The 18,079-nt window shown below is 41.0% G+C and overlaps 1 protein-coding gene across 3 annotated transcripts in view; it reads left to right on the top strand.

Annotated features, from left to right (window-relative positions):
• LOC126457701 (leucine-rich repeat-containing protein 15-like) overlaps positions 1–18,079 on the top strand; it is a 123,746-nt gene that overhangs the window by 92,368 nt on the left and 13,299 nt on the right. For all 3 annotated transcript variants that reach the window (XM_050094246.1, XM_050094239.1, XM_050094234.1), the window contains one exon: positions 12,853–13,277. In XM_050094246.1, the coding sequence (XP_049950203.1) occupies positions 12,853–13,277 (425 nt within the window). The remainder of the gene's footprint in view (positions 1–12,852; positions 13,278–18,079) is intronic.

Raw genomic sequence — 18,079 nt, 5'->3', positions numbered from 1 at the left:
TTTGATTTCAAAATCGGCTGAAAGCCCAACACTTAAGGCCTTATGTATAGCAGTTCTTAATTGGGCAAAACTCAACCAAATGAGAAATTTAAAAGCCAAAGTCTTATCTTAAAACAGTTCCTTAGTTAGGCTGAAGGCCCAATGAATCAGACACTTCAAGACCAAACAAGTTAAATTCAAATAGGCTGAAAGTCTAATACTTAAAACTCCATAATATTAATTTTTTTTAAATACGAAAGGCCTTACGTGAAACAGTTCTTTAATTAAGGCTGAAGGCCTTAAGAACAAAACAACTCAAACTCAAAATCGGCTGAAGGCCGAACACTTAAAATTCAACAACATTAAAACCTTTAAAATGCCAGGTGTCTTACATGAAACAGTTCCTTAAATTAGGCTGAAGGCCTAAAGAATCTCACGACTTAAGGGCAAAACAATCATAATTTTAATAAAAAATCGGCTAGAAGCCATACAAGTACAAACAACAAAAACACATAAAAAAGGCAGTACACCCAAGGGTGCCCAGATGTTCCAGAGTCGGCCTGGAATTCAAACACTAACGCTCGCTTAGGTGAGACAGGCAGTCGGCCCAACCATTCACGATCCGACGACAACCCAACCAATCGACAGTCAACGGACCCACCGACAAGATAACTTCCCCTTCACCCGACCAGGGCACAACAGAGAGTTCAATGGAACAACGTAGAAGATATTGGCGTCCACAACCAATCATACATGGAGCTGTCAAACTACACACCATGCTGGACAGCAAAAACAAGATGAGGAAACATTTCGTGTCCAGGGTTGGTGAGCACGGATCTCGTAGCAATGGGAACAGCCCCACTCACGCCGACACTGCGTAGAAAAAATGGTTCAAATGGCTCTGAGCACTATGGGACTTAACAGCTGCGGTCATCATTCCCCTAGAACTTAGAACTACTTAAACCTAACTAACCTAAGGACATCACACACATCCATGCCCGAGGCAGGATTCGAACCTGCGACCGTAGCAGTCGCGCGGTTCCGGACTGCGCGCCTAGAGCCGCGAGACCACCGCGGCCGGCACACCGCGTAGAGATAGCCAGTGGCCCCATGAGATTTCACACACATTTCAACATTATTTTTTGAAACCTGGGATTCTGCTTGAAACCCGGGCATAGGTGCTTTAATCAAATGAAACTATATGGTTATAGAGATCTTTCCAAGTCTCAAACATCTATGATGTATGTATGCAGACTGAAAAGCCGAACGAAAATCTGTACCGAGGCGGGAATTCGAACCCGTGTATCCTGTTCACTATGCATGTGCGCTAACCACTATGCCAGACTGGTACAACGGATTTGCCCAGCTGCACGGCCTACCCCAACATGTTATTTACACCTCAGCCGACTTGGTATTTCCGTCTTTGATAAAAATTTTCATTTGTCGCTTCAATCTACGTATATACGTCGTAGATGTTTGAGGAATTCTGCTTGTTATCTAGGGGCCGACGGTATTCCTAAGGAATTTTGTGTACAACTTTGAACATAGCTGCTAACGTTCAGTGACCGTGTCAGAATTATATTAGAACAAATAAGTCCTCGGTCACAAATATTAAGTCAAAATTGACCAGGTTTCGACGCTACTATGAGCGTCGTCTTCAGAATTAAATTAACTGTTCCAAAACATATTGTCGGCCGAAGTGGCCGTGTGGTTAAAGGCGCTGCAGTCTGGAACCGCAAGACCGCTACGGTCGCAGGTTCGAATCCTGCCTCGGGCATGGATGTTTGTGATGTCCTTAGGTTAGTTAGGTTTAACTAGTTCTAAGTTCTAGGGGACTAATGACCTCAGCAGTTGAGTCCCATAGTGCTCAGAACCATTTGAACCATTTTTTGAACCAAAACATATTAGGTATATAATACATTAACAAAATTATAGTTTGTACAGACTGGAAATAAATGGAGTACTTACAAGTCACGTTTAAAAAAAAATCTAAGCCGGAAAGGCGACGTCTTGAATAGCTGTAAATAAGATGGCGAGCCGCTAAGGGCTGCTCGTACTTGAGTGAACAATGGTTGCAACAAGAATTCTGAAGACGACGCTCATAGTCGCGTCGAAACCTGGTCAATTTTGACTTAATATTTGTGACCGAGGAGTTATTTGTTCGAATATAATTTTGTGTACATTTTTAGCCTCTTACAGACGATACCATTACGTCACTGGTAAATTAGGTGATCCCGGGAGATTTGGTTCCCAACCTCTTTAAGGTAGGTAAAATCGTTCTTATTCTGAAGACAACCGGACGTCCTGACATGGATAAATTCCGCCCTATCACACTACTTAATTTCGATTACAAAATTGTCGCCCGGGCGGTTAATAGCTGTTTCTCGATACTGCCAGAAAAATGTTCAAATGTGTGTGAATTCCTAAGGGACCAAATTGCTAAGGTCATGGATCCCTAGACTTACATAGTACTTAAACTAAGCCGGCCGCGGTGGCCGTGTGGTTCTAGGCGCTTCAGTCCGGAACCGCGAGACTGCTACGGTCGCAGGTTCGATTTCTGCCTCGGGCATGGATGTATGTGATGTCCTTAGGTTAGTTAGGTTTAAGTAGTTCTCAGTTCTAGGGGACTGATGACCTCAGATATTAAGTCCCATAGTGCTCAGAGCCATTTGAACCACTTTTTTTACCTTAAACTAACGTAAACTAACTTACGCTAACAAGGGAACCTCCCCATCGCACCCCCCTCAGATTTAGTTATGCATGGGGGCTTAATTAATTATGATTGAAAATATTTTTAGTTTTTAGTAGCTGTATGTCCGATTACACTGTGTCTCGTAATCGGTTGGCCCTGACTAGTTTTTGTACGCAATCTGACTGCATAGAACAACAACAAAGAATGAAAGAAAATTTTCGTTAACACAATTAATTAATTAATTAAGTCCCCAGCAACTATAAAACTTACAAAATCAAGGCACAAGTATAACTGTTCTGTGTGTGGAAGTATGACTCAACGTACACATCTGGCACGGTTCTTCTTCAACAAGACAAGAAATTTTAAATACCATTTATACTGAAGTAATTTAAAAAAAAATAGAAATACTATAATTACGCAAGAAAACCAGAATTACACTCTAATACAAGAACACAAGCCAGATGCTTTGTTGACTGAACCTGTATTGACGCATTATTCAGGACATTGAAATAATGAAAAAAAAGACAAGGAGTTTGTTACCTCATTTATATTGATGAAAATCACTCTAAACATTACAATCTCTCCACACCGACACGCTGCTACCACATCTCAACCAGAACTCTCCAATATCACATCTCAGCAAGCACTGCCTACTAGCACATCTCAACAAACACTCCCTGCTACGAGTTCTTAACAAGCACTGACTACTACGAGCTCTCGACAAGCACTGTGGAGGCGGCAGAATAATACTCTTTGGCGCAATCTCTGGCGCAGTGGCTCAGTGTAGCCACCTTTCATATGCCCCTCCTCCACAGGCCAGAATTTGATGGTATTTTTGCCAGCATTGGTGGTGAAAATACCACCAAATTCGTCCACAAAATACAGACAAAAATAAAAGATAATATTAATACCTAAATATCACATAATTAGTTAAAATTTTGGCTTTGCACTGACCTTTCAATAACCTAATATATGAAATACAGTAAGCAATACAACTTCTTTTCATACATGTGACTTTACATAAGAGTTCACACAATACACAAAAAATCAGTTTATACAAATGTTCACATAAAATGCTTTCCATGATTAGTTTATACAAAAAAAGACACCAACAGGTGACATCTTTTCAGTAGAAGCAGTCCATCAGTGGCACCCAGTAAAGTTGCGCAGGTACACCCAGCAACAAGTCACATTTCTCAGCAGAAGCAGTTCCATTAGTGGCACCCAGCAATGTTGAGTAGGTGCAGACAGCAAGAAGTAACATCATTTCAGTAGAAACAGTTCTACCAGTGGCACCCAGCAATGTTGAGTAGGTGCAGACACCGGCAAGTGACATCATTTCCATAGAAGTAGCTTCATCTGTGCACCCAGTAATGTTGAGCAGGTGCAGACACCAACAAGTGACTTCATTTCAGTAGAAGCAGTTCCATTAGTGGCACCCAGCAATGCTGAGTAGGTGCAGACAGCAACAAGTGACATTATTTCAGTAGAATCAGTTCCATTAGTGGCACTCAGCAATGTTGAATAGGTCCAGAGAGCAGTCCATAATATTCACTATCACTGATCACACTGTTCATCAGAGTTTATGAGCAGAAATTAAACATGTCCTAGTGGCACCAATCATGTAGAAAAAGTACAAGTAACAGTCCACAATATTCACTATCACTGATCACACAGTTCATCAGCAGAAATTAAACGTTTCTAAGTGGCACCCATTATGTTGAAGAGGTGCAGGTAACAGTTCATAATATTCACCATCACTAATCAGACAGTTCAGGCATGAACAATAGTTTGAATACACATACAAATGCTTTTACACACTAGACATATAAATTATAATAAACACACAAATGATATCACATAATTGTCATATTAACTATTACAAATACTCAAATATCAGTAAACCTATAATATTGATGGGTGTCAGTGCAAGCCACAACAAACAAATAAAATAATATTTAGGAGATAGGTGGGTAGGATTAGGAAAGGAAAACACACGAAACACACTCACTCATCTTTCATCCACATTAAGTACTACTGTGTAATTGAATAGTGTTAACTGTGTAAATGCAATTCTGTCAAAATCTGATGTTCATCATGTGTATCAAGTAGTAGTGGCAGCAATGTATAACAGTCAATAATAGTTAAGTCAACGTCATAGTCATCATGTCAAGACCAATGTTTGCCAAGCCAGATCAAAATGTACGGTTGCTGAACAATTGTCAGTGAGCCAAAATATGCAAATACTTCCTCTCTCCAAAAAAAAGTTATATACTGCTTAGTGATTTAACAAAGTGTGTGTAGACAATCTTCCTTCCACTTTAGTGTTCTAGTCTGCTATCTTCATCCTTCTTGTTCCATATAGACCAACAAAACAAAAAAAAAAAAAAAATATGCACCTCACTTACTTCACCTCTTATCCACCAGAACTCCAATAATCATCAGCATCACATAATCTCAATACTTCAATAATACCTCTTACGTCGATACATATAAATCTTATCATCAATATCATTTACCTTACCTCTTGTCCACAAAAACTCCAATAATCATCAACTTCACACAATCTCAATAATACCTCAATAATACCTCTTCAATACGTCGATACATATGAACCTTATTGCCAATATCATCTCACTTCCATAACAACTCTTTCCTCTAGTCAGTCTCCTCGAACAAGTACAGATAAAATCCTAGTGCAAACTTCAGTTCATCCTCCCATACAATCTGAAGACACATTGTCAACATACAACCTATGTGTAATCCGTCTGACCCAAATCTTCTACTCATTATGAATTATAAACAAAGAAATGCATACATGACCTCTAACAGATTTAGTTCGAATAACTCTCAGTTATTAAGTACGATTACGGAGTGTGAATGATCATAATATTTCACAGTGTGTACACCACTTCAAGAATTATGGCAAACAGAAGCAAACATGTCGAGTATTTCTTGTGTCAAGTGTCACTTCCTATTTCAATTGCTCACGAAAAAATGCAGTGTAATAACTGTCAATGGTCTAAACCTAGTTTTAGTATGTCACGTCGTTAACTTCCTTCCTATTAGCATAAATTTATACAGCTTCCATAAAACCTCCAGCTCATGTGACTTCAACGAAGTTCTTTGTACCAATGTCGTTCGTCGAATTATAGCAGTTCATTTTCTTATCTTAAAAATATAAGGCACTGAGCGTAAGCAAAACAAGCAATAGCGAGTAAATATACCAGTAGAGAACAGAATGTCAACAAGTGGATACAGCACAATTCTTACAACGAGGCTCTGCCAAGCGAACAATCTGTAACCTATACCATAGTGTAACCTAAACTCTATGTTCGTACACTGTACATCAGCATTGCTATATACCTAATTAAAGAGTAGTTGTGACGACAAACAGAAATGTATAAATATGCAATCCATACGCATAGCAGCAAACAATTGTTATCTAACATAATAAACAGGTCATTAGCATCATATCAGCATAAGCAAATAAATGTTCATATGTCATCTTAATAAGTAAATATGAAGGCGCAAGCAGATGAATCACAAAGTATAACTTACATACATATCAGCACAACTAATCAGGTGACAATTATAATTTAAATAAATAAGCACAGCAGGCACATAATTAAAAAATATGACATCGGTGAAAAAGCAGTGCAGCCAAGCGATGCATAATATACACAAGTTACAACCCAGTTCATTAATAATCACTGTCAAAATCAGTTAACGTATGCAAGCACGTCGCTTCACAAGTAAATTCATAGAACATGAAATTTAGCACAAAGTATGAATCACGTAATCGCGAGAGGCAAATTACGTCTAAAGTACGTACCTAAGTGGAAATATGTTACCTGAAAAATGAACTCAATTAATAGTTACCCTTTTTAGTTTATTAGTTTCTTCTTCGAAATTACATTCTTCCTGAAATTTTCTCGGTAGCAAGTCGTCTTAACGTCGGAGACACAGAATTTACCTGAAGTTCTTAAATATTTTATACAACCGTATCCTGAAAAATACTGAACGTTAATAACATAATTCATCAAGTCACTATAGCTTTATACTGAATTTAGTCGGAGAAATTAGACTGTGCATTTGTTTACGGCTGTCAGTGCATTCGCACTGAGCGCCCGATCAGCTGTAGGCGCGTGACGTAGGAAGCAATTGTTCGCGGTCAACGACTGCCTTGTGCGGCGCGCAGACTTGACTGTTGCTTTGAGTATGTGCCGCCGCCAAAACACAGCGCGGTATCCTTGTACTCTCCGCATGTTTACATGTAGCTGTTAGTTTCTCACAAGTATGTCATTCCACAAAAATTTTTTTAAAAGTATATCATTCCACAAAAATTTTGGAAACTACGAACCTCACGTTTTGTGGTAGGTACAGCATAATTACGAATAGCGTCTAAATTTTCTGGATCAGGAAGAATACCTTCTGTAGAAATAATGTGACCGAGAAATTTCACCTGAGAACGACCAAATTCAGATTTTTTTAAAGTTCACTGTAATGCCAACTCTTGCAAAAATACGTAATAATGAATCCAAAATTTTGTTGTGCTCACTCCAAGAACGTTTAGCAATATGAAGTAATATTGTCACGAAGATAAACAGGTAAAATTTCGTTTTAACTAGGAATGAATGCTGCTGAAGGTACAGTAAGTCCAAACGGTAATTTCCGAAGTCACTTTTGGGTAAATTAGTCATATCAGGTTGTTGTTTACTTACTCTCTAGATAGAGTGATAGTCGAAGAGTTGGTTTGACAGATGCAAAGAATAGTAAAAGAGTAGGCAGAGGTGCAGAAAACTAAAAGGGAAATAGCACCACTACAGCTCGGGGCCCTATGCTCGCTACGGCACATATTCACTTAGAGTAGTGAATCCCCTGAGGACTTTAATAACTGCACATAATTTCCAGTTTGTGACGTAGTGGCAAATTTGGTGGAAGTGCGTACATAAATTGATCTAACCATGCACATGGATGTATGTCATTCTTAGAGTTGCGGAAGATCTTAAATTTCCGAACAGTCAAAAAGTGTTTATAGTCAAAGTTTTCACCTCGTGGCGACAAAGACCTGCCGCGCCTGTCCCTGTCCCAATGACGATCATTGTCAAATTCACGCGCCTGGCGCTCTCTTGTTGCATCACGTAAATGAAACAAATTATTTTCTTCAAACCCCTCTGGTATCTGTGATTCTAAATTTCTTTTGCCGTCTTTTCCTACAATTTCGCCTTCGATCTGTTTGACTTGCTTTCGTAATGCCTCAACTTCCCTTTTAACGCGTTCATTAAATTTTCCCTGATTTTCAACATGTTTATTTATGTTCTGATACTCTTCGGTTTCTGCGAATGGTAATGGAGCTGTATCATCCGAATCTCTGTCCCCATGTAAACTAAGATTTGTCAATTTATCTGATATCTCCTCAACTCTTTCCGCTAAATCACCTATTTTTTCTTTCTGTTTATTTACGTCTTCCGTAAGTGTCGCAACTCGGGTTTCAGTATTGACACATTTGGTAGTTAACTGTTCATATTGTTGTGTTAGATTATTTATTTTGTCATTTGGTACGGATTCCTCGATTCTCTCAAATATTTCTTTCTTATCGTGTGCACGTTGTAAATTTAACTCTGAAAATCTTGTACTATCACGCGATCTCTTTCTTCCTGTTCTTTATCCTGTTCCCTTTGTCTAATCTCTACTGCAATTAATCTATTATTGTGAGAATTCAAAATCGGTTGTACTTCTTCTCTGATTTCTTTCTTTAACTCATCTTTCATATTTTTGAAACATGTCCCTATTCGTGAGTCTAACCGTGTTTCCATTGTTTCCATCTGTGTTTTTAATTCAGATCTAAACTGTGTTTCCATTGTTTCCATATCATTTTTTAATTCAGATCCCAAAGTTCCCATCTCTGTTTTAATTGTTCCTATCTCTGTTTTAATTGTTCCCATCTCAGTTTTGATTGCTCCCATCTGTGTTTTTAATTCAGATCTAAACTGTGTTTCCATTCGTGCTCCCAAATTTAATATAGCACCCATCAACTGCTCCATATCAGCCGGTTCGAAATTCTTTTCGCCCCTAACATTTCCCGCAAAACTAACTTCCTTCTGCATAGCTGTAAAGCTATCTGTGTTTGATACTATTTCTGAATCTTCTATCGTTAATCTCGTATTCTGTGAATTTTCTGATTGAGAAAAATTTTGAAATGGTTCCGGACAGTCTTCCCGACTTATGAAATTATTTTCAACTCCATTATTCATCATACTGTTGTCCTGTGTTGGCGAGTTCGCCATGTGAACAATTTCGTCATTCTCACTATTCATCATTTTTGCCTTTTTCATAGATCGCGTAATCATTTACAAAACATACAAAAAATTCGTCACTGTATGAAAATTACACACAGTGACTCTTTATCTCCAACAATACCATTCACATGAAATGTTTCCCTCAAACACGATGAATCGAACAATTGAAATAATTGCACTAAATTGTCAAACGCGTATACAAGACAACAAATCAAATTCTGAGAAAAAATACCATTAGAAGAATGACAATTACCAAATCTACACATGCAAAATAGACTACAATTACTAACTTCAATTACTACAACAATACTACTGTCTACTATTTTTACAATAAGAAGAATTCCAAGGGACGATCCTGGCAGGGTCGCCACGTGCATGGGTGCTTAATTAATTATGATTGAAAATATTTTTAGTTTTTAGTAGCTGTATGTCCGATTACACTGTGTCTCGTAATCGGTTGGCCCTGACTAGTTTTTGTACGCAATCTGACTGCATAGAACAACAACAAAGAATGAAAGAAAATTTTCGTTAACACAATTAATTAATTAATTAAGTCCCCAGCAACTATAAAACTTACAAAATCCAGGCACAAGTATAACTGTTCTGTGTGTGGAAGTATGACTCAACGTACACATCTGGCACGGTTCTTCTTCAACAAGACAAGAAATTTTAAATACCATTTATACTGAAGTAATTTTAAAAAAAATAGAAATACTATAATTACGCAAGAAAACCAGAATTACACTCTAATACAAGAACACAAGCCAGATGCTTTGTTGACTGAACCTGTAATGACGCATTATTCAGGACATTGAAATAATGAAAAAAAAAAAAGAAAAGGAGTTTGTTACCTCATTTATATTGATGAAAATCACTCTAAACATTACAATCTCTCCACACCGACACGCTGCTACCACATCTCAACCAGAACTCTCCAATATCACATCTCAGCAAGCACTGCCTACTAGCACATCTCAACAAACACTCCCTGCTACGAGTTCTTAACAAGCACTGACTACTACGAGCTCTCGACAAGCACTGTGGAGGCGGCAGAATAATACTCTTTGGCGCAATCTCTGGCGCAGTGGCTCAGTGTAGCCACCTTTCAGTTATAAGTTGGCACAGTGGATAGGCCTTGAAAAACTGAACACAGATCAATTGAGAAAACAGGAAGAAGTTGTGTGGAACTGTGAAAAAATAAGCAAAATATACAAACTGAGTAGTTCATGGGAAGATAGGCAACATCAAGGACACTAGGCCCGCAGGAGCGCCGTGGTCTCGTGGTAACGTGAGCAGCTGCGGAACGAAAAGTCCTTGGTTCAAATCTTCCATCGAGCGAAAACTTTAATTTTTTATTTTCAGTTTATGTGACAAACTCTTATGTTTTCATCACTTTTTTGGTAGTGATTATCACATCCACAAGAAAACCTAAATCGGGCAAGGTAAAAGAATCTTTTTACCCATTCGCAAAGTGTACAAGTTAGGTGGGTCGACAACATATTCCTGTCATGTGACGCACATGCCGTCACCAGTGTCGTATAGAATATATCAGATGTGTTTTCCTGTGGAGGAATCGGTTGACCTATGACCTTGCGATCAAATGTTTTCGGTTCCCATTGCAGAGGCACGTCCTTTCGTCTACTAATCGCACGGTTATGCGATGCGGTCGCAAAACACAGACACTAAACTTATTACAGTGAACAGAGACGTCAATGAACGAACGGACAGATAATAACTATGCAAAAATAAAGAAAGTAAAATTTTCGCTTGTGGGAAGACTTGAACTAAGAACCTCTTCTTCTGCAGCTGCTCACGCTACCACGGGATCTCGGCGCTCCTGACCTCACGTTCTCCTTGATATTGCCTATACGGCACATGGACTACTCAGTTTGTATATTTTGCTTATTTTTTCACAGTTCCACACAACTTCTTCCTGTTTTCTCAATTGATATGTGTTCAGTTTATCAAGGCATATCCACTGTGCCAACTTATAACTAAATCTGAGGGGGATGCGATGGGGAGGTTCCCTTGTAAGAACAACACACACGCCCATGCCCGAGGGAGGACTCAAACCACCGGCGGGAGGGAAAAACGTTTTGAAGATCAGAAGATGACAGTTTCAACTATCGAAACCAGTTGTAGATAATGAATATTAATTAATGAGATCTTCGTTATACAAAGTTCTTTTTTTATTTTTTGTACTGTCTTCTCTTGACGAGAAATCCCGTCTTTGCCTCTGCTAAGGTACTTTTATGTCCTACTTTCCTCGCTCGTCGTGTGTCATTTTGCTCTGAGTGTAGCACAGATCCTTAAATTCATCTACGTGGTGGTTCCCAAGTTAGATGATAAGTGTCTTACTAATCCCATATCTACTGCTCCTCACTTTGGTCCTTCTTCGGTTTGCTCTGTGCTAGGTATCTTCTCATTGAATTGAATTTTCCTGTAATTTTTTCTGGCTGTCACTGAACCTTACACACGTACATACACTACTGGCCATTAAAATTGCTACACGAAGAAGAAATGCAGATGATAAACGGGTATTCATTGGACAAATATATTATACTAAGACTGACATGTGATTACATTTTCACGCAATTTGGGCGCATGAGAAATCAGTACCCATAACAACGGCCTTGATACGCCTGGGTATTGAGTCCAACAGAGCGTGGATGGCGTGTACAGTTGTGCCCATGCAGCTTCAACACGATACCACAGTTCATCAGGAGTAGTGACTGGCGCATTGTGACGAGCCAGTAGTTTAGCCATCATTGACCAGACGTTTTCAGTTGGTGAGAGATCTGGAGAATGTGCTGTCCAGGGCAGCAGTCGAACATTTTCTGTATCCAGAAAGACCCGTACAGTACCTGCAACATGCTGTCGTGCATTATGCTGCTGAAATGTAAGGTTTCGCTGGTATCAAATGAAGGGTAGATCCACGGGTCGTACCACATCTGAAATGTAACGTCAATGCGAACAAGAGGTGACCGAGGTGTAACCAATAGCACCCCATACCATCAAGACAGGTCATACGCCAGTATGGCTATGACGAATACACGCTTCCAATCTGCGTTCACCGCCATGTCGCCAAACACGTATGCGACCATCATGATGCTGTAAACAGAACCTGGATTCATCCGAAAAAATGATGTTTTGGCATACGTGCACCCAGGTTCGTCGTTGAGTACACCGTCGCAGGCGCTCCTGTCTGCGATGCAGCGTCAAGGGTAACCGCAGCCATGGTCTCTGAGCTGATAGCCCATGCTGCTGCAAACGTCGTCGAACTGTTCGTGCAGTTGGTTGTTGTCTTGCAAACGTCCCCATCGGTTGACTCAGGGATGGATACGTGGCTACACGATCCGTTACAGCCATGCGGATAAGATGTCTGTCATCTCGACTGCTAGTGATACGAGGCCGTTGGGATGCAGCACGACGTTCCGTATTACCCTCCTGAACCCACCGATTGCATATTCTGCTAACAGTGATTGAATCTCGATCAAGGCGAGCAGCAATGTCGCGATACGATACACCGCAATCGCGATAGGCTTCAATCCGACCTGTATCAAAGTCGGAGACGTGATGGTACGCATTTCTCCTCCTTACACGAGGCATCACAACAATGTTTCACCAGGCAACGCCGGCCAATTGCTGTTTGTGTATGGGAAATCGGTTGGAAACTTTCCTCATGTCAGCACGTTGTAGGTGTCGCCACCGGCGCCAACGTTGTGTGAATGCTCAGAAAAGCGAATCATATGCATATCACCACATCTTCTTCCTGTCTGTTAAATTTCGTGTCTGTAGCACGTCATCTCCGTAGTATAGCAATTTTATTGGCCAATAGTAGATGACATGTGTACAGTATGATGTGTGTGCTTGTTGCAGCTGCTGCTAGTGTCTCTGGCAACGATGAGGGAGCTCGCCTCCGGTGAGGGCGGCGTGGGCCCGGCGTGCCCCTGCGAGCCGCAGGGACACCTGGCCACCTGCAGCTTCATGGACCTGACGCGGGTGCCGGCCTGCCTGCCGGGCGAGGCGGTCACCCAGCTCTACCTGGACCACAACAGCATACAGGAGCTCACCGCCGACCAGCTGCGGCCCTTCTCGCTCCTGAGGTTCCTCTCTGCAGAGGGCAACCTCATCACCGACCTGCCGCAGGACCTGTTCCGCTACACGCCGCGGCTGCGGGAGATCTACCTGTCAGAGAACAGAATAAAAAGCGTCTCTCCGACGACGTTCCTTCCCGTGGCAAATCTGCAGAAACTTGTTCTCAGCGAAAATCATCTGTCGTCTCTACCACCGAAAATCTTCAGGTAAAAATAAAAGATTGCCAGAGCCACTTCTATAGTACATGTACGGGATGTAAAAAAGAAAGTATGGCCAAAGTTTCAAGAAACACACTGACATGAGTCCGGGAACGATTTATTTTAGTGTTAGATCTCGTTTTCTACTTCGTATTCGCATTAATCATGAGAAACACTGTAAGTAGGCTGTGTAGGTTTTTTTTATTGGTAACGCCACGTAGCACTCTGTATGCAAATCACTGGCTGCGGTGTGTGCAGTCTGTGGCTAGTTTGCATTGTTGTCTGCCATTGTAGTGTTGGGCAGCTGGATGTTAACAGCGCGTAGCGTTGCGCAGTTGGAGGCGAGCCGCCAGCAGTGGTGGGTGTGGGGAAGTGAGATGGGGGATTTTTGAGAATGGATAATCTGGAGGTGTGTCCATCAGAAACGGTACATTTGTAAGAATGGATGTCATCAACTGCTATATATATTATGACTATAAAGGTAAATACATTGTTTGTTCTCTATTAAAATCGTTCATTTGCTAACTATGCCTATCGGTAGTTAGTGCCTTTCGTAGTTCGAATCTTTTATTTAGCTGGCAGTAGTGGCGCTCACTGTATAGCAGTAGCTTGAGTATCGAAGATTTTTGTGAGGTAAGTGATTTGTGAAACGTATAGGCTACTTTAGTCAGAGCCATTCTCTTATAGGGATTACTGCAAGTCAGACTGCGTTGCGCTAAAAAAAATATTGTGTGTCAGTTTAAGCACAGTCATGTATAATTTTTCTAGGGGGACGTTGCAACACAGGCACAGAATCCACCAGCATTACATGGATCGTCTTCTGACATGGCATGTCCAAAATACGTTCTTCGTTTTGTTTGGTTAGAGTGTACAGTAAGTTGTATTTCTCAGGTTCACCTCAGTGTTTGTTTTTCCAACTGAACAGAAGTAATGCTGACGTGTGACTCGCTACATTGCTTGCGTTTACATGTGACAGACTTCATTTCTCTATTAGCATCAAGTACTTAGCATCACAAAAAATGGTTCAAATGGCTCTGAGCACTATGGGACTTAACTTCTTAGGTCATCAGTCCCCTAGGACTAAGAACTACTTAAACCTAACCTAAGGACATCACACACATCCATGCCCGAAGCAGGATTCGAACCTCCGACCGTAGTGGTCGCGCGGTTCCAGACTTTAGCGCCTAGAACCGCTCGGTCACTCCGGCCAGCTTAGCATCACATTTTACAACGCTATTTATTTATTTAAATAGCGCCGTTGCCGGTTTCGAAGCGACAGGCAGATCTTCAGATGGCTAGTTCACGTTTTACATTAGTTTTCACCTTTCGTTTTTCCATCTGATGAAATTTCCATTGGGTGGTGGTGTCCTACAACCAAAACAAGATGTGGGACAATGTCTTTTTAACTGTAATTGTGCCTCACAACGAATTTAAATACTGTAAACAAATTAGTAAAGGGAAGATGTTTCTTCCATTTAATAATTTGTTTACATCACTGAAAGGGAAGAACCATCTTCCCTTTAATAATTCGTTTGCATCACTTAGAAACGTTGTGAGGCACAATTACAGTTAAAAAGACATTGTCTCACATCTTGTTTTGGTTGTAGGGCACCACAACCCCAAGGAAATTTCATCGGTTGCGAAAACAAAAGGCGAAAACTAGTCTGAAACGTGAACTAGCGTCTGAAGATGAACTTGTCGGTTCGAATCCGGTAATGACGCTGTTTAATTAAATAAATAAAAAAAACACTCCGTCTGCAGGCCCCAAGTGGCCCATCGGGACCATCCGACCGCTGTGTCATCCTCAGTGGAGGATGCGGATAGGAGGGGCCTGGGGTCAGCACACCGCTCTCCCGGTCGTTATGGTAGTATTCTTGACCGAAGCCGCTAATAGCGTTGTAAAAAGTGGTTGGTTGCTGTTGTCTTCTATATGAGATCAACCTGTATTTTGGCCACAGCCACTGGCTCAAAATGTTTGTTTTTGACAAAATAGCAACGTAGCATCAAGTGTTTGGTGTTCATCACAAACTTGGTTTTCGGTACAGTGCAGTGGAAGCGTACTCAAATGCAGAATTGCCAGACGCCCGTTTGCTGTAAGGATTAGAAAATGACAGTAGCCGTGGCGCTCACCGTTTGTATCGGGAGACATTTCCAGAACGATGGTGCCTTGGCAGGAGCACTTTCGAAGCAATTTATCGTCATATAAGGGAGCATGGGACTTTTAAACGTTCTACTCGTGGCTGCGAAAGGCCTAGAAGGACGAGTGCACCTCAACTGGAACATCTCCGTCAACTCTAGTGTCAGCGCAAGGAAATTAACTGCAATAGTTAACATTTATCACATTGGTACAGCGTACGCAGTCACTATCGCGACCTGGTATTTTTGCACGGGTACAGTTCTGCAAATGGTTTATTCAACAATATGTCAGCCCTCAAATTTTTGTAAATGCGCTGTTCACGGACGACGCTTCGTTCCTAAGTAGATGATAAATGTGTTGAAAAGTTGCAGAAAATGAGTTCTAACATTGAAATAAAGCGCTTCCGAACCGATGTCCAAATAACAGTTTCTTTCTCTATGTGAGAGACATCTTTTCTGTAAGTCTGGCCATACCCTTTTTTACAACTTGTGTTATTGCCGTGCAATATCTAGGAGTTCCTTCAGAGCTTCGGCGATACACTTGCAAGATCATATAAGGAGAACCGTTTCTTGAGCATGATGTATTAACTGTTACTTGTCATTTACGACTTATTACCAACATTGCAGAGCACTGATCACGACGTGCACACCGTCGCTCGCTTCTAATACTTCAGTGCACGTACCAGTTATTGGCTGTATGTTAGGTCCTGTACCCCGAACATCTTCTATTCTCTGGCATAGAACGATCCATTTCGCATAACATTTCAACTCTGGCCAACGGTTTCTTTACTGTAACAGTACGCATGTGCAAGGCGAGCCGGGTTAGAGTAGACAAGACGTTGGCATCGTCTGGTTGCGTGCAGAAGTTTTTCTCGTGGATCAAAGGAAGGCCATACTTTGTGCGAGGTACAGCTGGCTGCGCCCAGACTGGCTTGAGGGATCGTCAGCCAGTCTACGAGAGATCTAGAGGTGATCAGTTTACAAATGTAAGACTGTCGTTTCCGTGTGGGCGTCTGTAGGATGCTTACGATCAGAAGAACAAATTTGACAAGGATTACAAGATAAGCGGGGTGCAGCTGCGCACGCCCAGATTGATTTACAAGGTCACTAGACTGTCTAGGTGGGATCGTGCGGTGAGAATCACTTCGGACCTAGGTCCACACAGGATTTAGGCACCAAACACTTACCAGCTCGTAGCCGATGGAAAAGAGAGCTTACTGGTTATACACGTCGAGCGCATAGGGGCAGATCACTTGGGTCAGCAGTTGAGGGAATCAAATAACCTCTGTTGTGATGACAACCTTGCCTGGCACTTAGGCCGCAGTGATTTATACTTCAAGAAATCAAGAAAATATGTTCATGAAAAATTAGAGAGAATAATTATATTGAAGGGGTGATCTATACAACAGAAACGATTCTGTCTTTCGCGTACACGTGCTATTCACAGATGCGGCCTACCTGACTCATGATTGTTATTTTAATATTTATATAAGAATTTTGTTGTTAACTGTTACTAGCTAACGTTCCATGAATAGTTGGGCTTGAGTGACTGGACTGATGCTAAGCTTCTGAACACGGAACTGTTGATGCAGTAACACGTGGTCCTAGCTATATGGATGTTCAGCGTATCAGAGTGCTGTTCCACAACTACAGCGAAATATAAACTTTGTGGAACACTTTATGTGTCGATCAGGCTCTGATGCGTATGGGGCATTCTCACCGGATTTAAAATCTTTTCATAACTTAGAAAATTTTGTCAGGGAGAGGGGGGGGGGGGGGGGAGAGCGAGTATTACTTTAATTATCAACAGAGCTGGGCTGTTTTACTCATACACTTTACATGACGAAAAATCCTGTCGTACTCATTGCTGCGATGTCGTACAGCACATAATGCCACTCAGACCGGACAGAATTTCTGTTGTAAATTCAGTTTAACACAGCATTAAGGAAGTGCAATTACAGAAATAGGTTTAAATTGCAGAGATAGAAGCATTATGTACAACGTGATGTACATTAACACAGAGGGAACATAAAGAATGGAAGGGCCAGAGAGAAATACTGGATTAGGGAGTAGACGAACAACAAGAGCAGTGCTCCCATTAAAAAGGGTGGAAGACAATGACGCAGCCTTTCGCTCCTACTGTTCAGTATATACGTCGACGAAATTACCGAAAAAAGAAAGGTTCAAGCGTGGGATTGAAATTCACGATGAAACGGTATCATTGGTAAGATTCACTGATAAGATTGCGTTTTTCAGGTCATGTGAGGAAAACAGTACCTAGTGAATGGAATGAACTGCCTAATTGACGCAGAGTATAAGCTGAAAGTAATGCAAGAAAAGACCAACGTAATGAGGATTAGCCCGAAATGACTTATAGTCTTAACATGAAAACTGAGGACGCCATAATAAACTAAGTGAACGAATTCTGCTTCGCTGGAGAGAAAATAACTCACGGACTAAGCAAGGATGTCAAAAGATGCAGCCTAACAGAAGCAAAAAAAAAAAACATTCGTCACTAAAACAACTCTACTAGAATGAAACATAGATAGCAAAGACAGGCCTTAATATGAGGAAGAAATTTTGTGACTCTACATCCAGTGTATAGCATTATGTAGGACTATGGAAAAACAGGAAAAGAAGACAATCGAAGCATTAGGCAACTGGCGTTTCAGAAT

Source organism: Schistocerca serialis, chromosome 1, assembly GCF_023864345.2.
Source record: "Schistocerca serialis cubense isolate TAMUIC-IGC-003099 chromosome 1, iqSchSeri2.2, whole genome shotgun sequence".
Lineage (NCBI taxonomy): Eukaryota > Metazoa > Arthropoda > Insecta > Orthoptera > Acrididae > Schistocerca > Schistocerca serialis.
Note: the sequence above shows the minus strand (reverse complement) of the source record. Positions and strands in the feature narration are given on the sequence as shown.